The sequence below is a fragment of the Anoplopoma fimbria genome, chromosome 14, assembly GCF_027596085.1.
Source record: "Anoplopoma fimbria isolate UVic2021 breed Golden Eagle Sablefish chromosome 14, Afim_UVic_2022, whole genome shotgun sequence".
NCBI lineage: Eukaryota > Metazoa > Chordata > Actinopteri > Perciformes > Anoplopomatidae > Anoplopoma > Anoplopoma fimbria.
The window spans coordinates 4904137-4926263 of record NC_072462.1 but is presented as its reverse complement, the minus strand read 5'-3'; the positions used below and the strand labels follow the sequence as shown (position 1 = coordinate 4926263).

The 22127-nt window shown below is 41.2% G+C and overlaps 1 protein-coding gene across 1 annotated transcript in view; it reads right to left on the bottom strand.

Moving 5' to 3' along the window:
• LOC129101995 (formin-binding protein 1) overlaps positions 1–17717 on the bottom strand; it is a 57082-nt gene extending 39365 nt beyond the window's left edge. Inside the window, 1 exon segment of the mRNA XM_054611896.1 lies at positions 17345–17717. Within this exon segment, the coding sequence (XP_054467871.1) occupies positions 17345–17368 (24 nt within the window). The 5' untranslated portion in view covers positions 17369–17717.
• Between the last annotated feature and the right edge of the window lie 4410 nt (positions 17718–22127).

The window sequence follows — 22127 nt, the reverse complement described above, 5'->3', positions numbered from 1 at the left end:
TGCAGGTTAGTGTCTGGGTTTGGAACAATGTCCCCCCCCTTTACTCCCACACAATGACAAAGAGACTGCACAGTCTGGAAGGAGCAAGAATCCCAGAGAGTAGGAGAGGATCTGCTGTACTGGCTCTCCTCACACACACACACACACACACACACACACACACACACACACACACTCTGAATGTGAGGCCACGGCTGCCCACAGCATTCAGGAGTAATGCTCCATCAGGCGTAAGGTGGAATAAGTGGGACAGGAGAGGAGGATAGTGAGGGAGAGCGGAAAAGCAGAGGGAGGGTATGGTGGGGGGGGGGGGGGGGTCGAAAGGAGGAGAAATGTCAGGAGAGGCGGGATTACATGGGAGGGGATTCATTTTAGGAGGGAGGGGGGATTTTCCTGCTGCTGGGATCTCATAAACTCTTTACTATAACGTTTTTTTCTAATATATAATAATGTATAGAAAAACTATAAAATAATGGTTGTGATCCGCAACCAGATGAGTCATTCCGAGCTCATAGAGGGTGTGCGAGTGAAATGGAAAAAGACACGAGCAAAGCAATTCTCCAGCTCAGAGAGAAAGGGAAGCTTAATAAATTATGAATCTGAGTGGAGCAAGTATCAAAGACAACAACACATTATGTGAAGGTGTGTCAGACCCGAGCACACAGTCTATAGTCTCCATGCTTCTTTGGATCGACCTCTTGCCATTCCAGCTTGTAAAATATATATTCCTGCATATGTTATTGTGCATTTTGTAAGTGATTTGGGAATAGCCACAAAAAAAACACATCCAGTGTGCTGTTTTGTTCTATCTTCAATGATCATAAACTGAATATTTTTTAGTTCTTGATTGTTGGTTGGGCAAAAAAAAACCCCAATTAGAATATGTTAACTCTTTTTGTGTAACTTTTTTAACATTTAATTGACCAAATTATTAAATGTTAATCAATACAATAATCATCACTGATAATAATCATTAGCTAAAGCCCTAACAAACTACAAACTTTGGGCTGAAATTATGTTAAATGATGCAAGTGATGATTTTTTTCTGATAGTTTTTTCTTTTCTCAGGATAATGTTTGCAATTGTGTTTTTTTTATTTTGGCCAAATGTGTTTTATAGTGATATGTTCCCTTTCTCCAAGACCATTTTCCGGTAGTGCACTGCTTGCAAACAAACCAGTGTCAAGCTGGTATGCTGTCACAGTTGGTTGAACAGTTACAACACTCATTTTTAAACCTGCAGAGGATGTAACTCCCCTAATAACTCCCGCTTCAACTCCAACTTCCATTCTGTCATCTGCGGCCTCTGACACCTGACCTTGTTCCTGCAGGAGGATCCCTTCAGGAAACGAAACAAGCCCCACTCTGCTTGTTTTTCCAGGACGCATCCCACTCGCTGTGATGCGTGTACTATTGTGGTAGTACATGAAAAGAAAATAAATGGAACAGCGCAGCTAAATATTGTTTCATCGTCCAGGAAATGGGAAACAGGTTCAAACAGAGAACAAAGGAGATGTGAACTAAATATATGTAGGCTGCCCATGTGCTGTAAGAAAACAAACACATGCTTGTTTAAGGATCAGCCTGCTGACCTCCGACCCGACCCGTCCCAACTGCTGATGGAGATTATGGTGCAGTTTAATGCATTAGACGGCCGGTTAATCTGAATTAATGCACATTATTCAGAAAACATTCCAGATCAAATCTCTTGATTTCACCCATGTTGAGGGCCCATTGACCTGCATCCTGACACGGAAGTTTTCTCTTTCCTCTCTGCTTGACATAAACAGAACAGGATGCAGGAAGACTTTGATTCCTCACCTGGTCATCACTTAGTAAAGTAACACAAAAAATAAATAATGTAACCAGCACAGATGTTGGAATCTGAAAACTACTGGATTTATTTCACTTTGAAACATCTACAGTAACTAAAGAAGATGAAATGTTTATGACTTTCTGTATGTGTTCATTGTCAGAAAAATATACGGGTGCTGGACCCTGAATGCAACGTCCACAATAAGAGCAGGGAACTTCTTGCAGAATACACAAAATAATAACCATTTGACATGATCATCTCTGTTTTTAGGAAGGATAAAAGGCAAGATAGTGAGATCATTTATCAAGACGGATGAAGGGTTTACGAAGGAAGTGAGCAGAACCACTTTACAGCAAGGTTGGTGATAAGGGGATTCCACTGTTTTTAAAGAAACGCTCCTGGGGCCACTTCCTGCTTAATTACAGCCTCACCACCTCTGCAGAGGTCGGTGTGCTGCTCTGATGATCACAGTAAAGATCAATGCACCGTTAAAAAAAACACAAGAGGAGAGGAAGAAGGGAGTCGTTTCATTGGTGGACTGAGGGGGATGAACAGGAAATTGCTGACTAATAAAAATATGCAAATATGGAGGTGAGTAAGCCTTTAAACAAAAAATACAAAAATCTAATACATGCATAGTGTAAGAAATAAAATCCCCTGAAAGAAAAAAAACAACCTGCAAAATTAACTTTTTTTGAATTTTTGAATAAGAATTTTGAAGAAAATAAAAATAGTTGTTGAGAGAAACAGATCTCTCATTCATTTAATTGGTGGTGTTGTAGTGTACAGATTCCAGATGGATGTTGTTATAGAGGATTTAACAGACGGATTAGTTTCTGTATCACCTTAACTAGAGGACAGTACTGACATATCAGCTGACCCCAAACATATCATTTACGTTAATTAGTGGCTTTTCTTTCATGAAACCATGAATCAGATTAATATAACTGGTAACCCAAGCATTTAAAATAAAAATCTAGAAAAATCCAGTCTGCAAAGTTTTGTTGCAACTATGACCAAAGACAAAAAAAAAAAAGTTTACGTATCTTTAACCTTTCAAAACACGTCTTAAACGCTCTCACAAGGGCCTCAAGCTTTCAGATTGTGCCAGTGGTATCTATACGCAGTGTATCTCTGACAGGAAACCTGTTGAGATAAAGAGAAGCAGACCTCACGCCAGAGTAACGGGGGAATCCACAGAGGCTGAGGGGACAGATGTTCTGCTGGAAGGACAATGGCACAAGAGGCCTACAAAAGCTTTTGTCTTTTTTTTTGTGTGTGTTTAAGCAAGAAGGACAGAAGCTATGTTGGTGGGTATGTACTGAGAATCAAACCCCAAATCCCTCACTGTCCCATGAAGAGAATGCTCTGTCCATATGCATTCACTGCTAGAGATTGGAGAAAAGTGTTTTTGTTGTCAGAGCCTATGATGGAAGTACTGATGGTGTGACACCCATGTGCCTATATTTAGTTGGTAAAAAAGAGAGAAGGTGGTTTCAAGTGTGGTTTCTTATATGCTTGTCTTTAGAACCAATATGGTAAACATGAATGAATGAGTTATTTCAGGATCCTAGTTAGCTGACAAACCAAAAAACCTCAGTGAGAATGCAAAAGGGTGAGGAGGAAACTGTGATCATTTAAAAAGAAGTCATTAGGCGGCGAGGGTCCTGCCAATTCATATAACAAACAAAAAGCCCGATTGTTCCTGTCAAACTAACCCTGCCTCATCGAAATAAAGCAAAGCTGCAGAAAAAAAGGCCCATTGCCTCTCGAGCTGTTCCAGTAATTATCCAAAGCCTTGTGCTTGTTAACCGACCATTAGCAGAGAGACATGACTCAGAGAAAGTACAGCGAGAAGTCTACTGTGCTCCGTGAGTCGGTCCATGCAGAGCTCCAGTGGGCGTCCGGCAGCAAAGAACAAATATTTGCGGGAGATGCCAAACCCTCTCTCAAACACACACCGCGCTTTGTGCAAGAAAGCGAGGCGGAACAATGCCTCCATAGCCCGGTGTGACCCCCGCGCCGAGAGAGAGAGAGAGAGAGAGAGAGAGAGAAGTCACAAAGAAAAAAAAAAAAAAAGGGACACGTTAACCAAGACTGATCATGTGGTCATGTGCTTGACTAGTGTTTCGCCGCCCTCAGCTATTCCTCTTTGGGTTGAGAAGGGTGTGACTGCCCACTAAATGACACTTTCACACATCAATGCTCATCAAAACGGCCTGATGCTGGGGGATCTATCTATGCAACATGGTCCTCAGGAATATCAAAACAAACACGTGCCCACAATAAAAGGTTGTGCAGGATACGAGCAGCTGTTTGGGGCGGCGGGTGACCTTATGTGTAAGAGCTCTTGTTTGCATACCGTGAAGGTATTTATAGAAACGGGCGCCTCTGCCGGTCTGAAATTTAAGAATGTGTGTTGGCGTATGCACACATGTATCATGCTTCGTAAGACGCTTCTTCCCTGTGCCTGCCTGTGCACGACCCCCCCCTCTCTGCTATTTAATCCCTCCACCAATGTCCAAGACACAGTCGAGAACGGTTTCACGCATGAGTCGTCCGTTCTTAACTCAATAAGAAACACGGCGGTTTAAGCAACAGGAAACTCCCGTTGTGAGTCACAGTGACTGGAAGGGTGGTCAACGCATTCATTGACTCAGAAGATAAACGTTTATTGCGGCATTCGTTTAGGCTCCGCCCTTGTAAAAGTCCTATGAGCTGGGCATCAAACAAGTGCTATATTTTTACAAAGTGGAAACTCTTTTTTCTTTTGTACAACGGGACTCCACAGACATTCTATGACTGGCACACGGCCTTCCTCGCTTGACAAATGATGCATCATTTGTACGCCTCTGCTCACTTACGCCACTTGTCATCTTCATCTGCAGCAGCAACTGTAGATACTCTTCATAAGGGCTCAGCTCGGGCTCTTCCTTCTGCTCCTCCGTGTCCGATTTCACGGATCGAACGCTGTCCAGGAAAACGAAAAACTCACTTCTCCGGCGCAACATGGTCTCGGTTTTTTTAAGCGACGACAAAGTAGAAAAAAAACACGGAGCTCCGAACGAAGTTAATCCATCCCGGAGGGATAAAGAACGATGAAGGAACAAGGCTTGGTCAAGCAAAGTAGTTAGTAGATTTAGGATCCTGCATATAGTAACATCTCATAAATATGCTGGTAATCCAAGAACATGTTCATCAATCGAAGCAAACCGAATGCAGGCAGAGCAAACGGTGTAATGAGAGGCAACAACAGCAATGTTGAAAATAGCACAGAAGTTGATTAAATGACATTGTCATTAATCTGATTACTACACCTCCCTCCTAATCACCCTAACTAGCCAATAGGAAGCTGCTGCTCTGTGGATTAAGCAAACACACATCAGCCATTGTTCTCGTTGAGCTCATTTTGGACGATAAAGCTCTTTAAATCTTATATAACTGATTCTCTGGATTCAAGGAAAACGTTCAACTTAACATTTCCAAAGTGAGAGAGAACCGCAGTGACCCTTTATGTACCAAACTAGCTATTAGCTTGTTTATTCTGGGACCTAGTTGGAAATAATCCAGTGTTGTCTGAGAAAGGTAATCTATTGATAACTTTATATGGAAATGACAACACAAAACAAAAGGGGAATTGATAGAGAAATGAATCGGTATCAGTACAATTGCACTGACTGCCCTGATGTTAGTATCTTCAAACATTAGCTTATTCCTGATGCATTGGTATCCACGATCCATGTACATGTCAGACAATCAGTAGGGAGAAATTGCAGTTCATATATGACTGACTGGTTTTGAGGTCTGTCCTTCAGACATGTTTTTTTGAGGGTGTTTTTCTTTATCTGAAACAAAGGTCTAAGGAAAGAGTGTGGCGTGTGCAGTGCAGATTGTAAAACCCCTTTATGCAAATTAGTGATTTGTTATTGAGCTATGAATAAAATTAACTTGACTTGATTTTGACTTTATTTTCTTTAAAAACACAAATGTAAGGGGATGTGTATCAAGAGTAGGCCTGTCTCAATAATTACTATCGAGGTCGGCCTAAAAACACTTGAGGTTATCTTATATATATATATATATATATATATATATATATATATATATATATATATATATAAATAAGATAAGATAATCCTTTATTAGTCCCCAGCGGGGAAATTTGCAAATTTATATATATATATATATATATATATATATATATATATTTGCAAATTATATATTATAATAAATTTGCAAATTTATATATATATATATATATATATATTTGCAAATTTCCCGCTGCGGGATATAAATTTATCAAATTTATATGGGGGATATATAATATATATATATTATATATATTATATATATATATATATAATATAAAGGTTACGGAAAATGGATGGATATATATATATTGCCGGTAGTCTTTACATGCATGTTTGTTTACTTAAAACAGCATTTTAGCCGACATGAGAACAAGCAGCAGGGTTTTTTCCTGCCAAAATTAGACTTTAGCACAGAATGTTAAAAAGAAGTCCATTATTTTATTTATGTTATGTTTTTTTGAATACCTTTAAAAATTAAAAGTGAATTCTTTTTTAAAGAGCGTACTTATAAAAGCATTATCATGCTTTTATATTGTCATTATATCATTGACATGAAATAGTGTAAAAATGACAATAATATCGTTTATTGCAATTACTTCTGGATAATATATTGTCAAACAAAATGAGTCATTGTGACATGCCTAATCAAGAGCAATATTGGCTCCAAAAATGGAGCATCGGTTGGGGTAGACCATGTTCTCGTTGTCCAGTAGATAAACGTTAACACATTGCATTGTTGACGTTGAGGGGCTTACTGTAAAGGACCCCCTGCTCAGCTGTCCACTAATAGTAAACATTATGGACGGTTCAGGTGAATCTCGTGCTGCCATGACACGTCTCATGCAGACCATGATTTGAACATAATAACTATGGTCTCTTGCTAAAATTGTCAAAGTAGTTCCTTCTAAGATTACTATACTTCCTTGCCAATAGGTGTCAGTCTTTGAATTTAATCACACTGTAGCTGCAATGGAACTTGAGTGGGAAGAATAACACACACACACACACGTACACACACACACACACACACACACACACACACACACACACACACACACACACACACACACACACACACACAAACAAACAGCTCTAGCATATAATTAAGTCTGATGATGGTAGTAAATGAGAGACTAGGTTTAACATGTTTTATGTGGTTTACACTTGGACCCAACTGTGTGACTTGCTCACAGTTTCAGTTCATAAATAGATCTTCATTTCACTGCCGGTGTCATTTATTCTCACTACCGTCACAGTTTTATCACTCGACTTGAATCTCTCCCTCTAGGATAGAATCCCTCCATCGGGGTTATGTCCCAAGCATGTATTGCATTTCTCTTCTGAGTCTCAGACCACTTGACTTCCTTTCTAGGTTTTGTAGAGCGTGGTGCTCGTCTGTGGTGCTGTTGCAATGTTACTGCCTGCTCACTGCAACAACTCACTGAACTTAGATCCTGCAGAAAAGGTGTCACAAGTCATGCAGACATGTACGGCCTGTTCAGCCAACGAGCGGGGTTGCTATTTTTAACCCGAGCATTGTATTTCGTTGGAATGGTCTGCTGATGTTGAACACAGATAAGCATATAGATGTTGTGGTTGAAATCTATGGTAAAGTTAGCACTACCTGCAAAATTCCCCCGCTGCGGGACTAATAAAGGATTATCTTATTTTACCTCACACACACATTGCCCGAGGAACTACTTACACTAGAAGTGAAAGAAGTGTCGATTAAGCTATTTTTGAAAGGCCGAACCATAAATTAGTATATTGCACTGTTTCCCTTGACAAAAAGTCAATGGGATTATTTAATTGGATTTTTGCAGAGAATGAGCTCTGTGGCAAACAAGCATTTATGATACTGAAGTCTTCACAAATGAAAGACATTTAGCTCATGCTAGGCTAAAAGTAAGCTACACCAGGGTTTGCATCACTTCTCTTTACCACAACTGAGCTAAAGGCGGACCGGTGTTCGGCGTGGTGACATTTCGTAGTCTCATTTAGCCACTGTCTTTTTAAGACACGTGAAACCTTCTTAATTAACCAGAGCGCTATTTACTGATATGTTTTACGCCGTTGAACAAAACGGTATATAATCTCCCAAACTCGTCTTAACCACGGACCTCATTTCACGCATCGAATGAAACACTTTTTGAAAGAAACAGATTGATTCTGAGACGAGGCACCTTGAATTGCATAAATGCTGACTCATTCACAGGTTTAAGAAGTCATTTTTTTTTTTGCAGCACTCTATTATGTTGTAGAATAAGAAACCACCTAATGAATGCCTGAGAGTAAGGGTCTAGGCATGGAGAACATTGTGTCTGGTGTCCTGCTACATCTTGTGTGTTAGCTATTTGGGCTCCTCTTCTGGTTCTATTCGCTTTAACCTGCTAACAGCCCCCAAGGACTCTGAGATCGCAGCTTTATTCTCTCTCGCAAACAAGAAAAGGTTTTCCGCTGATGCCTCGAATATTCACAATCCTCAGAGGACTACAGGTAATTCAGAAGTCATTTCACTGAATCACCAAAATTAGCCGATATATATCTACGTATTCCCTTTTTCGCTGACACTTTTTCAGGCGGTCTGAATAGCGTTGCAGCACTTTCACTCCACCCTGACATGCCTCTTCTCAGGATACGAGTAAAGATAGGCACTTAAGAGGCTGCCTGACACAGCAAGCAGGAAACTCATCTTGGAAAGATTTCTCAGTGCCTTTAAACCACTTGTATGCGTTGACAGTTGCACCCACTTTCCCATCCCGAAGTACAGCATCAGAGGGACGTGTAAACTCATTAACCTTGTGAGGAAGACTCTCTTTTTTTATTCAATGAAGCCAGAAACTCACTAGAGGGAGTGATGGATATCGTTTCATATGTCATCTACTGCCCAAATAATTTACTAATACAATCAACCTCTCTGTCTGGCATCATTTATATTAGTAAATGTCCACAGCGCCCCACTAACTGCCCTGTTACAAATAGCTTCTAAATGAGGAGAGCTATTCCAGCTAAAGCTAAAAAGATGTTGATAAAGCACCCTGGAGAACAAAAAGAGCATTAACTGACCACAATGATGTACTATCATTGCCACGAAGCCTCCTCAAGCCCAATAAATGTCAGGTTAATTCACCAACCCGGAGAGAGCCAAATCTAAGCTGAGAAACATAGAACAAACACATGTACTGCAAACAAGCTTTTATTTTGAAAGGAGCACACGATTGTACCCATTAACATTGGTCGTATAACAGGAGATGGGAGGAAGGCTAATGAGTCGGTGCGACGAAAGCAGAGAGAAGGAAAGAAAAAAATGGAGCAAATGTGAGGAGAGGCGAGAGTGGGCTGTGAAGCCGGACAAATCTTCAGCAGCTAGAATATTCTCAAGCGGTGGGAGACGAATGTGTGGAAGCTGCAGGGCTGCACGAGCCAGTTGTCTTCATTGCTTTGCATCATTTCGCATTAAGCAGCCGTGAAGTAAAAAATCACTGCTGTCCCACGAGCAGAAAACACAACATGTCTTGGCCCGCAAAAAAAACAAAAAACATCCCATGACTTCATGATCGCAAAAGAGCACAGATGGAGAATTGAGATAACAGAGCTAATAAAATGTACACCAGCATGTTTACCACGTTATCACACACACACACAAATGTAGCCGGTGTGTTTGCATGCAAGCTGCAGCAAACATCTGTGCTGTCACATGCATTTGCTTTGAGGATAATAAACACAGACTGCAATAACACAGCAGAGGTAAAAATCTGTAGCAATAAATGCAAATGCATATAATTACCTATATCACACAGAATGTGTATTAGTTGTTAAGTACTGGTAGATGTGAGCTTGTTTGTTCGACGTGTGAATCCTAAGCTGTTAGCGTTACAATATATTTAGAATTCAACAGTTTTATTTTTACACATATTATTGCCATCACAATTTTTTTATAAGCTACACTGATTGACAAAAAAAATCACAACATGTGAAAAAAAAAAAAGGCACACTTAGAATTGAAAGCATTAGTATAGTTTCAATGGAGATGTCGCAGAGAAAAGAGGTTGTAGCTCTTTGTTCATCCTTCACCTTGAATGGTCGTAAAACGGTGCAGGAAACCTCTGAGCTACTGTTACTCCATTACCCTGTTGAGGGAAACTCAATGCTGTTGAAGCCAAAACAACAACTGGCACTTACAGCATGTAGTACAATATAGCAGTAGACTGATTAGTAGAACATGGAAGGCTATGGGGCTCAGGTGGCGTTATGTCAGAGCTCCAGCAGCCAACGCCAAACAGCGGTATAATGTCCCCGTGTAACAGCAGTGATTAGAGGCTTTACAAATAACAGAAAAAGGCAATGACAGCAGATTAGAGGCTGCGACAGGCTGTGGCGGGAACGATTGAGTCACCTTTTCACGGACAAGATGACGCAATGAATCAGCGCCCTGCTACTCTATGACACTTGTATTTGGAAAATTACTGAAAAAGAACTTCTCCTTTAAAAGCAGAGGAAATGTCTGTCACAATTTCCTGGATTTCCTCAATTTCCTCATCAAATAGACCAACAGTGCTAGTGTTAAGACAAGAAAACAGCAGCACATTCTCACATTTGAGAAGCTATCAAATGTCGAGCGTATTTGCTTTAAAACTGAAATTAAATATGAATTAATTCATTAAATGATTAGAAAAATGGCAGATTTTCTATTTGATTCATCAATTAAGCGCAAATGTCAGAGGATAGGTTAACAGAAAATACTGAGAGCCGCGATGAACACGTTTAAGAATTTGAATATTCAAAATTAAATATGAACTGCTTATGTACATATTGAAGATGTTGCGTTCAAAACTCAAATTTGTGAACCTCAACTCTTTACAATAGGTTCTACTTTGAGCCAAATTGAAAAGCAGAGGCAGTGTGTAAGGGAATGCTAGGCAAAGGGTCAAACACAACAGAAATGGCCTTTTTATTGTAATTCATCTGAAAGGCTTATATGTCAGTGTTTGAATACCTCCGCCCCACCACTGTCCTCCATTCTCTCTCCCTCTCTCTCCCTCTCTCTCCCCTGCGGTGCAGCCTGAGACCAACAGCTCAGATGTGGATCCATTCATCACTGTTTTACTGTCATGGTGCTTCAAAGAAAGAGCTGAGGAGAAAATGGGCTCCGGGGGTGGTACCGGCGAGTCAGCAGGTGGGTGGCGATGAGTATAAGATTTAATGGGGGGGGGGGGGGGTGTCTGTCCCCCCCTCCCCACCTCTGACTTCAGCACCTAACAGAAGGAAACAAACTAGCTCAGGTTTCGGTCCTGGAAGTGCACCGAATGTCAAGTGAACGGCAGGGGAGGAGGCTGGACCATTCGGGGGAGAGGCGGGGGGGGGGGGAGTCTGAGCCAAAGACGAGACACAAAAGCCAAAAAAAAAAAAAAAAAGCACAGAGGAAATCGCAGTCTAACACCAAGCTCTTTCGAACTTACATTACACAAACCAGGAGATCCGCCCTGAAATCTCTCTGCTGTGAACGCACCACTGAAATCCCCTCCCTCCCTCAAAAAAAACAAGACCATGAGGTTTTGATTGAACTTCCTTAGTCTTTGGCCCCGCCGGCAAAGTCTGGAGCACCACTTAAATGACATGAGAGAAAAACAAGAGGCGTTCAAAAAAAAAAAAAAAAAAAAAAAAAAAAAGGCCAGACAATACCACTTTCCCTTCTCAATTACATCTGGGCGATGGCGAACAGATAGGAGCGTGCCTACAATTACAAATACTTGACAGACATCTCTCGAGCTGTCCCCAGTGGCAAGACCACATCCCATCATCACGCTTCCATCGACGCTGAATAAACAAAGTAGCACACCACTTTTAACAACTGTGAAAGCGAAGTTCAGCCGGGGACACGGCGAGGTGTCCGCCAATTTGCATACTATTTCAGAGCCAGTGCCGGTGACCCCCTGTGCAGTTCAACTCACCTTAAGCTGCTGCTCTCTCAGTAGAGTCTCAGCCTTGTCCATGTTGTCCTCACCAATACGTCGTGTGACGGGACTAGACACTTTTACATCCTATAAACTACGACGACTTAGGGGGCCCCTGCGCGCAACTGTGGGAAAAAGTAGCTTGCATCCAGTTTCCAAATGAACCACACGTGAGAAGCGAAACATTCAAGGTGTGTCAGAGCAAAAAAAAGGTGTAGTGGTCTCTTTGTTTAAGGCCAGAGGGATTCAACTTTTCTTTTTTCCATTATAAGCTTCTTTACTGCTGATATTTGGTCCGTGTGTGTGTTTGCGTGTGTGTGTGTGTGTGTGTGTGTGTGTGTGTGCGGTGAAACCACCAGTCTGTTTGATCTCCCTCGACAAAATAACTTTGGCCTGGTTACTGGCACCTCTGCTGCTTAGAGACACTCGAGCCCCGAGAGGGAAATACTTGTGGGATGTTGCGGTCTCCCTCTCTTCGAACTGTCTATAAGCACAACTAACTTGATTCAGAATGGTTATTTAAAGTGAGCTGCCTCTATTGTTAATCTCAAAACGGTCATTTACTAACCCGTTTTCAAATGAATCCGCATATCTTTTTCTCCGTTTGCACCGAGCGTCCACACTACACGGCGTTTTAGGGCACCGAAAACGAATAAGTTTGAAAACGCTCCCGAGGACGGAGAAGTTTGAAAACGCTGCGTTTTCATGATAGTGTGGATGACTGAAAACGAAGAAGTCCGGAAACGATGACGTAGGCACCGGCGTTCGCTATTTGATTGGTTCTTAGCAGTTATGACGTGTCATTCCCTGATTCGTCACCCCCTTACCACGTGACCCCTTTCCGTAAGAGAACAACAACAACAGCCTTGATACCGATCGCCTACCAGGTTAATTCAACATGGAGAATGTGGTATTTGTTACAAATGTTTGTACATAGACGTTCAAACATGTAGGGACTTAGGACCCAGGGGAGCACAGGTGACCCATGGCAACCTGGAGGGGATTCATGGTTCTTTGGCTTCAGCTGTTATGGAGAGATTAGAGGGGCGTGTCCCGCGGCCTGATCAGCCCTACAGAACGGACTAAAGACTTCGTTTAATGACCGTTCATTTAAAGTACATGTGCTGTCTGTGTGGGAGAGACAGAGTTAGACCTGCAGTGTTGTAACTAAGCTTGAAAAATAAAACTTCTAAAAACTTCCACGAAATGTGTCTGTTTAGAGTTTATGGAGGAAGATTTTAGAGGAAGTTCTTAAGTATCAAGCACGACGAGGATCAAGAGTAGTGTAATCGTATTATCTGTAACCAAGCAACCAATGTACTTCCTGTTTACACCGGCATGCCCAGTGTACGTGAATAGTCACGTGATATTCGTTTTCAGGGGAGCAAGTCTGGACGCACATCATTTCGAAAACGATGCTGAAACGCACGTGCGGACGGAGAGCTTAAAACCCCGTTTTCATTTGAAAACGAGTGAAAACGGGTTAATGTGGACATGGCCTCTTTTTTTTTTTCTTTTCGGAGCCCTGCTTGGTTTAGAAACAGTCACATGTTTTCACCACATTTGACTTCCTACTTCCTTGGTTGCGTTTGTACAGAAGCAGTTTGGGGCCCCTAAATGTGCATGCATTTGATGATGATTCATTTATGTCACTTTCTGCTTGCAGAACATAAAAACACCTGGCATTGTTCAAAGAACCCCGACCAAAACTTTAACCATCTTCCAACAGGTCGGGAGAAGACGGACACAGGTGACAGCTGAACTCTCCTCTGCGGCGCAAGAGTCTCCTTAAGCAAACAACGCTCTTGCAAATCTTCTGCTGGTACCTTGTTGGTAATGTTACAAAAGAGAGGCCAGCGATTGTTCTAGTTTTCATGGCAGCACACATTCCCAAAGTCTGTTTTTAAGCAGAAGACTATAATCAGTGCTATGATGTTGCACCAAAGGCATTCAGCATTTTGGAGACCTCAACTGACTGTGTTGCTTTACGCTGACGCACAAATGTCTAAACAAACAGCCAAATCCAGCTGTAACATTCACAAACACGTCTCTGCTGAAATACAGTTTCAATGCCATGCTTCTGACTTTATGAACCAGTGTGTGGCATATATCACTGCAAGGCCCGTTCGCTCTATCTCCACCAAAGCAGTTTGTGAGCGGTTGAGAAACCCCGTTCGACTGTGACTTCACTTCCTGAAATATCGTTTGCTTTCCTGTTCAGAGCGATGAGCAACAGGATGAGCGTGATAGAGCTCATGTGTGGTGCCTCGTCCTTCGTCTGTCATGTTGCAACGTCTGATTTTACAGCTTACTAAAGCTCACAGACAAGTGATCATACACAAATTGAAAATTTATTTCAATTTCACGACAACATTTACGGATCTCAGCTCCTGAAATGTGAGGATTTGCTGCATGGCTCTGTTTTATATGAATATAAACAGATTTCCTATGGGGTTTTTGACTATAAGTTGCACAAAACAAGACTTTAAAGACGTCAGCTTGGACATATCTATTTGGCGAGCAAATAATCTTAAAGTAGTTTGTTTGAAGCCCCACAAATAACTACAAAGTACCTGTAGCTTTACCAACAACATCCTTCCTTAGCTCTGAATAAACGTGTGGGTTCTGTAACAGCAACAGCGCTGGTGTTATGTATGTGTTATTGCTGTTTGCTCTCTGGTGTGGTAGAACAAGAAAATAAGCTTTGTGAAATCTCCAGTGGCAACCGCCACCTGTAGAGTCCTGCTGTGCTCTGTCTCCTGCCCCCGTTGCAGAGACTTAGATTAAAGGAACAAGTGTCTGGATTCCATTCAGCCCGCTAAAGGGGAAAAAAGAAAAGAAAAGTGGAGCATCTGGTTGTAATACATTATTCTCTGCAAAAGCTCAGACCCTGTTTACAAAACGTTCAAATGTTTTCCAGACTTAAGGTGCACATGAAAAGCCTGCAGAATGTCTTCAGGCCATGTTCGCTTCGCATGACTACCTGTGCAGCAGTGCTTCTCGGTCAGGCGTTGCCGTAGTAAAGCAGAAATACACCGGCATCCCTGGGAAAACGCAAGAATGTGGAGCACTGGTGGTTTTCACTGTGAACTTTGGACCAGGTAAATTACTGGAGAATTTAAGGGGAGTGCCTCTCCCCCCCGCCTACTTTTTTTTTTTCTTAGAAAGGAACACACATCCATGACTTAACTATCTCCAGGCCCCTTTGCTGCTTGAAAGGGAGAAGGGAAGAAAAAAAAAAAAAAAGGTCTAGCTCATAATATTGACATTAGACTGCAGTTTCATCAGACGGGAAAAAAGAAAAACTTGCTCCATGCTGCAGTATTGTGATCAGGTGTTGTGCTGAATATTTGTCCTACGGATTGTGAGTTCAAATCAATAACATGCTGGCCTCCTGCAGGTTCAAATGCAAACTCCATGGAATAACTTGCAAGCATACACTCTTGCATGTTTGCACTGACACACACACACACACACACACACACACACACACAGACACACACATAGTTGAAACATACCACCATTGAAAATAAATGTCCTGCAACAACACGCCAGCACGTCTGCCAGGCCGTTTGTCAGCACGCACAGACAGCAGAATGACTGTTTTTACAGCGGATCACTTCCACAACAAAACAACAGGAATTCCTCCCGCCGCAGCTGCTTATTATTAAGTCGTAAAAATAGTTTGACACGGTCCTGTAATCTTCATTATTCCCATGCTGTGGTTATAAAAAAGAAACATTGCCCCAAACACGTGCGTGTCTGAATGTGGAGTGGGGGGGGGGGGGGGAATACCTCTGATATAGTGTCTGGATGGATTTTTGGGATACCACTGAGGCTGTGAGAAGTTAAGCAATCCTTGAAAGTGAATTTCAGTTAAAAAAAAAAAAAAAAAAAAAAAAAAAAGGTGACATCATTGCACAGGAATTTATTGTAGGAAGGTCAGTGGGCTTCTACTGTGTGTTCTATTGTTGCTCACAAAGAGAGCCTGATGAACCAAATCAAATATTGTATAATATATAAGCCAAGGTTCCTTTTGATTCTTTGATAACGGAGGAGGATAAAACTCAAGATATTCAGGTGACTCAGTCAAATGAAATGCAAGTTGCAGTCAAATCTAAGAATAACCAAGTAGTTAATTAGCCCCTAAAATTGAGGGTTGTTAATACAATTTAAATGGAAACCTACATGCTTTTTGCCATAACCTCAACCAGATAACAAATATGAAAAGCAGTTATTTAAGTGGTACTTGAGTGCAATAACTAGTGAGTTAACCAGTTTGTTTTTGAACCCCAGTTTGGATTTAAACAGTGCTTCAGTGTCCTTTTTGTTGGTGCAGATAAACAGTGCAGACACTTCCTCCACCGACAGTGACCCTACAGTGTGTGAAGTGCACGTGACGTTCACTAACATGTTTCACGTATTTATAAAATGTCACTGCAAACATGAACACACAGCCTCGACTACATGGCACCGCAGGGGACAGCTTAAATGCGAGGGGGTGTGTGTGCATGTATGTCAGTGTGTGTGTGTGTGTGTGTGTGTGTGTGTGTGTATGTATGTCAGTGTATGTGTGTGTGTGTGTGTGTGTGTGTGTGTGTGTGTATGTATGTCAGTGTATGTGTGTGTGTGTGTGTGTGTATGTCAGTGTGTGTGTATGTGTGTGTCAGTGTATGTGTGTGTGTGTGTATGTGTGTGTGTGTGTGTGTGTGTGTGTGTATGTCAGTGTGTGTGTGTGTGTGTGTGTGTGTGTGTGTGTGTGTGTGTATGTCAGTGTATGTGTGTGTCACTGTGTGTGTGTGTGTGTGTGTGTGTGTGTGTATGTCAGTGTATGTGTGTGTGTGTGTGTGTGTGTGTGTGTGTGTATGTCAGTGTGTGTGTGTGTGTGTGTGTGTGTCATGTCAGTGTGTGCGTGTGTGTGTGTGTGTGTGTGTGTGTATGTATGTGTGTGTGTGTGTGTGTGTGTGTATGTGTGTGTGTGTGTGTGTGTGTGTGTGTGTGTGTGTGTGTGTGTGTGTGTGTGTGTGTGTGTATGTGTGTGTGTGTGTGTGTGTGTGTGTGTGTGTGTGTGTGTGTGTGTCAGTGTGTGTGTGTGTGTGTGTGTGTGTGTGTGTGTGTGTGTGTGTGTGTGTGTGTGTGTGTGTGTGTGCAAAGCATGGTTTGAAACGCTCCAATGTGAACTAAAATGGATGGTTGGCTCGCTCGGATTTTTCCACACACACACACACACACACACACACACACACACACACACACACACACACACACACACACACACAGCCTCTCACACTGATGTAGCAACAAATGTAACAACGCGACTGATCACCGCTACAAATGAGTCCGCTGTGAACGTGGAGCCGCTGCGCACATGCGCGTTCATTTCATCTGAGCACCGTTAGTTTCCGCACAGGCTCGATTAAATAATAAAATAAAATAAATAAAAAGGCCCTATTTCTTTGCGATACAAGTGCAGGAGAGACTCACCCATAGCTCTGACCCCCAGCTCATGGTTTCAGTCCGGTGTCCTCGGAGTAATCCACAACTCGATCGAGGTGCTTTTCAGCGCAGACGTGATGTTTTGCCCTTTTTTTTTTTTTTAGTTAATTAATTAATTTATTTAATTCTATTATTGTGCCACCGACCGTCTTCCGTTAAAAAAAAAAAAAAAAAAAAAATGTGCTCCTATGCTCTTCTTCTTCTTCTTTTTTTCTATTTTTTTTTTTCTTCTTAAATCAACGTATCATCCTGTCTGATACAAGATGGCCAAAGAGCTGCAGCATAATCTTCAAACAGGATAGTCTCGCTATATGCAGCGCGCACGGGCACCCGCTCCGACCCAATGACAGCTGCTCTGTGCGCGCGCAGGAGAGGGGTAGAATAAAAAGAGTGAGAGAGTGAGAGAGAGAGAGAGAGAGAGAGAGGGAGGGTGGTGGTGGGTGGGTGGGGGGGGGGTGTCACTGCAGGGTTGTCCAATAAAGCCCTTTTACAAATATGGGTGCTCACTCTCTATTCCATGCTGGTGGAGGAGGGTGGAGGAGGGTGGAGAGGGGTGGAGAGGGGGTTAAAAAGGGTCACCACCCTCGGCAGATGTTTCATTGACAAACCCCACGGGGCTTAATACCAACTATACTTTGTCTCTGACGTTATCGCCCGACAACACCCGGGATTTACCCAACACTCACCCGCAGGATGTTGCGTTCAAGGTGCAGAGAGTTAAGAAACGTTCACGCTCCAACAATCAATAATAGTGTGCATAGTGTGCAATAATAGTTAAAATAGTTTTTTTTTTCTGTCTGTAAATATAATATTTCAGTTATTGTTGTTTTTCTACTGTTTTTTTTTATTGCTTATTTATAATACTTGTTTTTTTTATTTTCATTTTTTATTCTTTTATCTTGTCTTCTTCTACTATGTCTCTTGTGTGCACTTTACTCTAAAAAAAAAAAAAAAAAAAAAAAAACCTGCCACTAGGGAGGTGGAAGACAGCGACATAAAAGAGGGGGGATTTGTATGTAGAGATGGTGGTCGTTGTCTGCAGACAGAACCACTGGATGCTCTACCTGGTCATGCTTATGACCTGATGTGAGCTGTGAACAGATATCAACTATTTCTAGCAGTATATGGAAAACTAGTTGTGGATGGCACCCAGGATTCCCATCATTTATCCCAAGGTTGCAACTAATTTAACAACAAATTCAACAACTGATGTAACTTTCTATCTTGTTTTAATCCTTATATTCTGCGTTTTTAATCTTTCTATGTATTTCTTTCCTGACTTTATAATGAAAGCTAATTAAGAATCAGTTTAAGAATATATTTCTACAATATCTGTAGCTCTTGGCGACAGTAGATTTGATCTGAATAAGAGACAAATGTGGGTTTTGTGTAGACTCATTTATTGCATCTTAAGTGGATAGTCTTTATAGAGTGTTTTGAAGTGTGTGCCGGTTGCCATAGTCTGTTTCTGTTGTTTTGTATTTGTTATTGTAACATGTGGTTCTATGCTGCCCTTTTGGCTGTGGTCTTTCTTGAAAACGATTCTCTTACCCGGTATTAAGAAAATGAAATTAGATGTTCAATAGTCAAGAGCACATTCACAACCAACTGTTCACAATACAGACATTTGGAAAAATACAATAAAAATCATTAAAAATAAATAAATATGTAAATAACAGCTTTAGCCTAGGATAAAGACATTGAATAATCATATTATTATCATAATTAAGTGGAGTCAAAAACTGTTGTTCTGTGGCAAGAAAAGTCAGATACCAACATATATCCACACTCAACATAATCATGGTCAGTGTGATTAATCATGTGACTCATGAGCATTAAGTTTTATTGAAACATAAAGGGAAGTCCATTTCATTGTCAACCCAAATTACCATATTGTTACAACAATGCTACCATCTAGTGGTTTAATATTATACCACAGGGGCCACTGGGTTCAGATGAGAGAAATGCAGGAAGGTAGAGAGTAAAGGCTGGCGACACAAAACTATATGCAGATCATAATGCCCACACCTAACTAGCTTATCATTATTAACTGTTGACAGATCAGCAATTGAGTGTTCTCACGACAAACATATCATTTTTTCCCCATTGTGCTGGTTTCAGGGCCTTTGGATGTTGCATAACTTACTGGCACATTTTGAATTAGTAACATCTGTGTGCTTTTGCTACAACTGAAGCTAAATTCCATATAAAGAGCATTTCTATTGCCTGGCTGTGAAAAAACAGAGATACCCGGATTCCCCAAAAAACCAAGCAACTATATTCTCTTCTCTATCCTATATCTTTACATATAAAATAGTTGTTTTCTGCCCTTTAATGCTGCCTATGTACAGAGCAACTCCTTTGTTGACATATGAAATCACGGACTGTGCCTTTAACATTACATAATTTGAAATACAACATTGTTTCACCAGCAGGGGGGGGACAAGGGCTATCACAGTCTGTGTCTGGCACCACTTTGCATCACAAAACACTGAAATGAAATTGTTTTAAATCTTTAGCAATAAATGCATTACCGTAGGCCTTTCCAAATACAAAGAGACGTGTCTGGCTCCTCTCTTGGAAGGTGGAGCAGTGACTCGAATCTGAGATCTTCCTGGCAGATCTTTAAAAGGAGAGTGATATCCTTTGCGTCACATAAACAGCTTTTACCACCTGCTTTCGGTTTAACAGATGAGATGACGAGTTACCGCTTTCCCCTCTGATCCAACGCATCCCCAGATGGTGATCAGCTGACAGCTCGGCCTTTTTATTTATCCAAGTGCACAAGTCCGATAGAACAGCTCCAAATTCAACATCATCCTATGGCCCCAGCTCCTCTGATACTGTGAGCGTTTTGTGAATCCTCTTGTGTTTCATCAGGATGTTTAGCTTGAACAAATCATGGCTCACACAGATGTCCAATCACAACAAACCATGATCAGAACTGGAACTATGTGTCTCTTGGTCTCTCTTCTCAAGGTTTCTCAGTAGTTTCTGAAACCTCTGTCAGGTTTTTTTTACAATCTCCAGATGGAGGAGATTGATTCCAGAGAGCCTGGATGTGACCCCCAAACTCTCAATCTCTACAACATCCAGATCCTTCCCCTGATAGTGGATCCTTTCCCCTACAATTTTGACCAACAAGTACTGTACCCTCACCGGTTCCTATCACCATGGGACTTTGGAGGTTTTACAGTGAGACTGGACCAGGATGCAGAGCTGATTTCAGGTGTCTTGTTCTTACCTTAAATCCCCAAATCTTTGATCTTCATAGCGAAGCATGAGTTCTCCAACTCCAAACAAGCATTGTTCTGGATCCTGGTATGATGAGTTTCAGTGAAAACATCACAAATGCAGTATTAACAGTCTTCTCTAATATATCTCTTTCATTTCCTCAAGAAACTTTCCCTTAATATCTTGTTCTCCACTTTGCCAAGCTTTCTGTTTTCTTGCTTGTCGTAGCTTTGATCTTAATAAGAAGAAGTGACACAGTGTGACGGCCGATTGCCTTTGTGGTTAGATTAGTAAGAGAAAAAGGAAATGGCAACTTGGATCAGATTATCTATAAATCTAAGTCATGTGGACAAGCTAGTTTGTTTATTGCTACATCACCAGGTGGAGGAATTAACAGTTTGCTTTAAACCTTAGACACTATTGTGAAATCCTCTTAAATGTACATAAAGTGTACAGAATAAACACTGAGGACACAAACACAAATCACAAATGCAAATATAGCACAACTACACACACTGTAACTACTGAAAACACACACCCATTTCTTACACTAACACAACACACACTCATGCAAAACCCCAGCTTTGGTTGTTATAACTCAGTGTCGGGTTTCTTCCTCTTTCCATGCATCAACTATTGTCACGACACTTGAGTTACTAAGTAAACAGTTCATGAGACTTTGCCATGCCTCCAAAGCAAACAGTTGTATCTGTATAATTAGGCACAGGGATGCCTTGTTCTGGACAAAGCAGCAGAGCAGTAGCTTAAATATCAAATGTAGTTTATCCATCTTCAATAAGGGAAAAGGGAAGTTTCAGTCCTTTTTTTTTCTCATTTTATTATGAAATAAAACCGTTTCCTTTAAGCCAGTGGACTGCTGCTAATGTGTAGGCTGTCCAAGAAAGTTCATCTTCATCAGTAAATTGTACAATAATTTATAAATGTAACAGTAGATTTAACAACAAATGCCTCCAACAATGCTAAATGATATTGTCATTCACCCAGGATCACATGTTAGAAATAACATGTTAGAAATATATAGAGTTTAACACATTATGTATACAAACAGTATACATAATATGTTGGTAATGCAGTGACGCCTTAATATGATTTTAGTGTATGAAGCTTCTATTGTTGTCGCTTCATAGCTAACTGAGAAGCATCCTTTGCTTCTGTGTAGCTTACAAAGCACAAATAGTTGTGAATGAGTAGACCCATGCCAAGTTAAGAGTCTGCCAATGATTAGGATCACTGCACATATTAAATCAGGATTAATGACTGATTGATCCTAATCTTCCAAATCATGTCAAAGTGGAGCCCTTCGACATGGCTGAAACTTTATAGTCAGGGCCAGTGGACAGTGTCAGATTATAGTCTAGAACTGGATTATCACTGCTAATCCAATTATGGATGTTGTGCTTTAATTGGGTGTCAAACTGGTCTAACCCTGTGGAGAGAGTGAATATAGACAAGCCTATTTTAATAGAGCGTAATGGGATTTTTTGGCCATACAAAACTTTAAATCATAAACATCCTG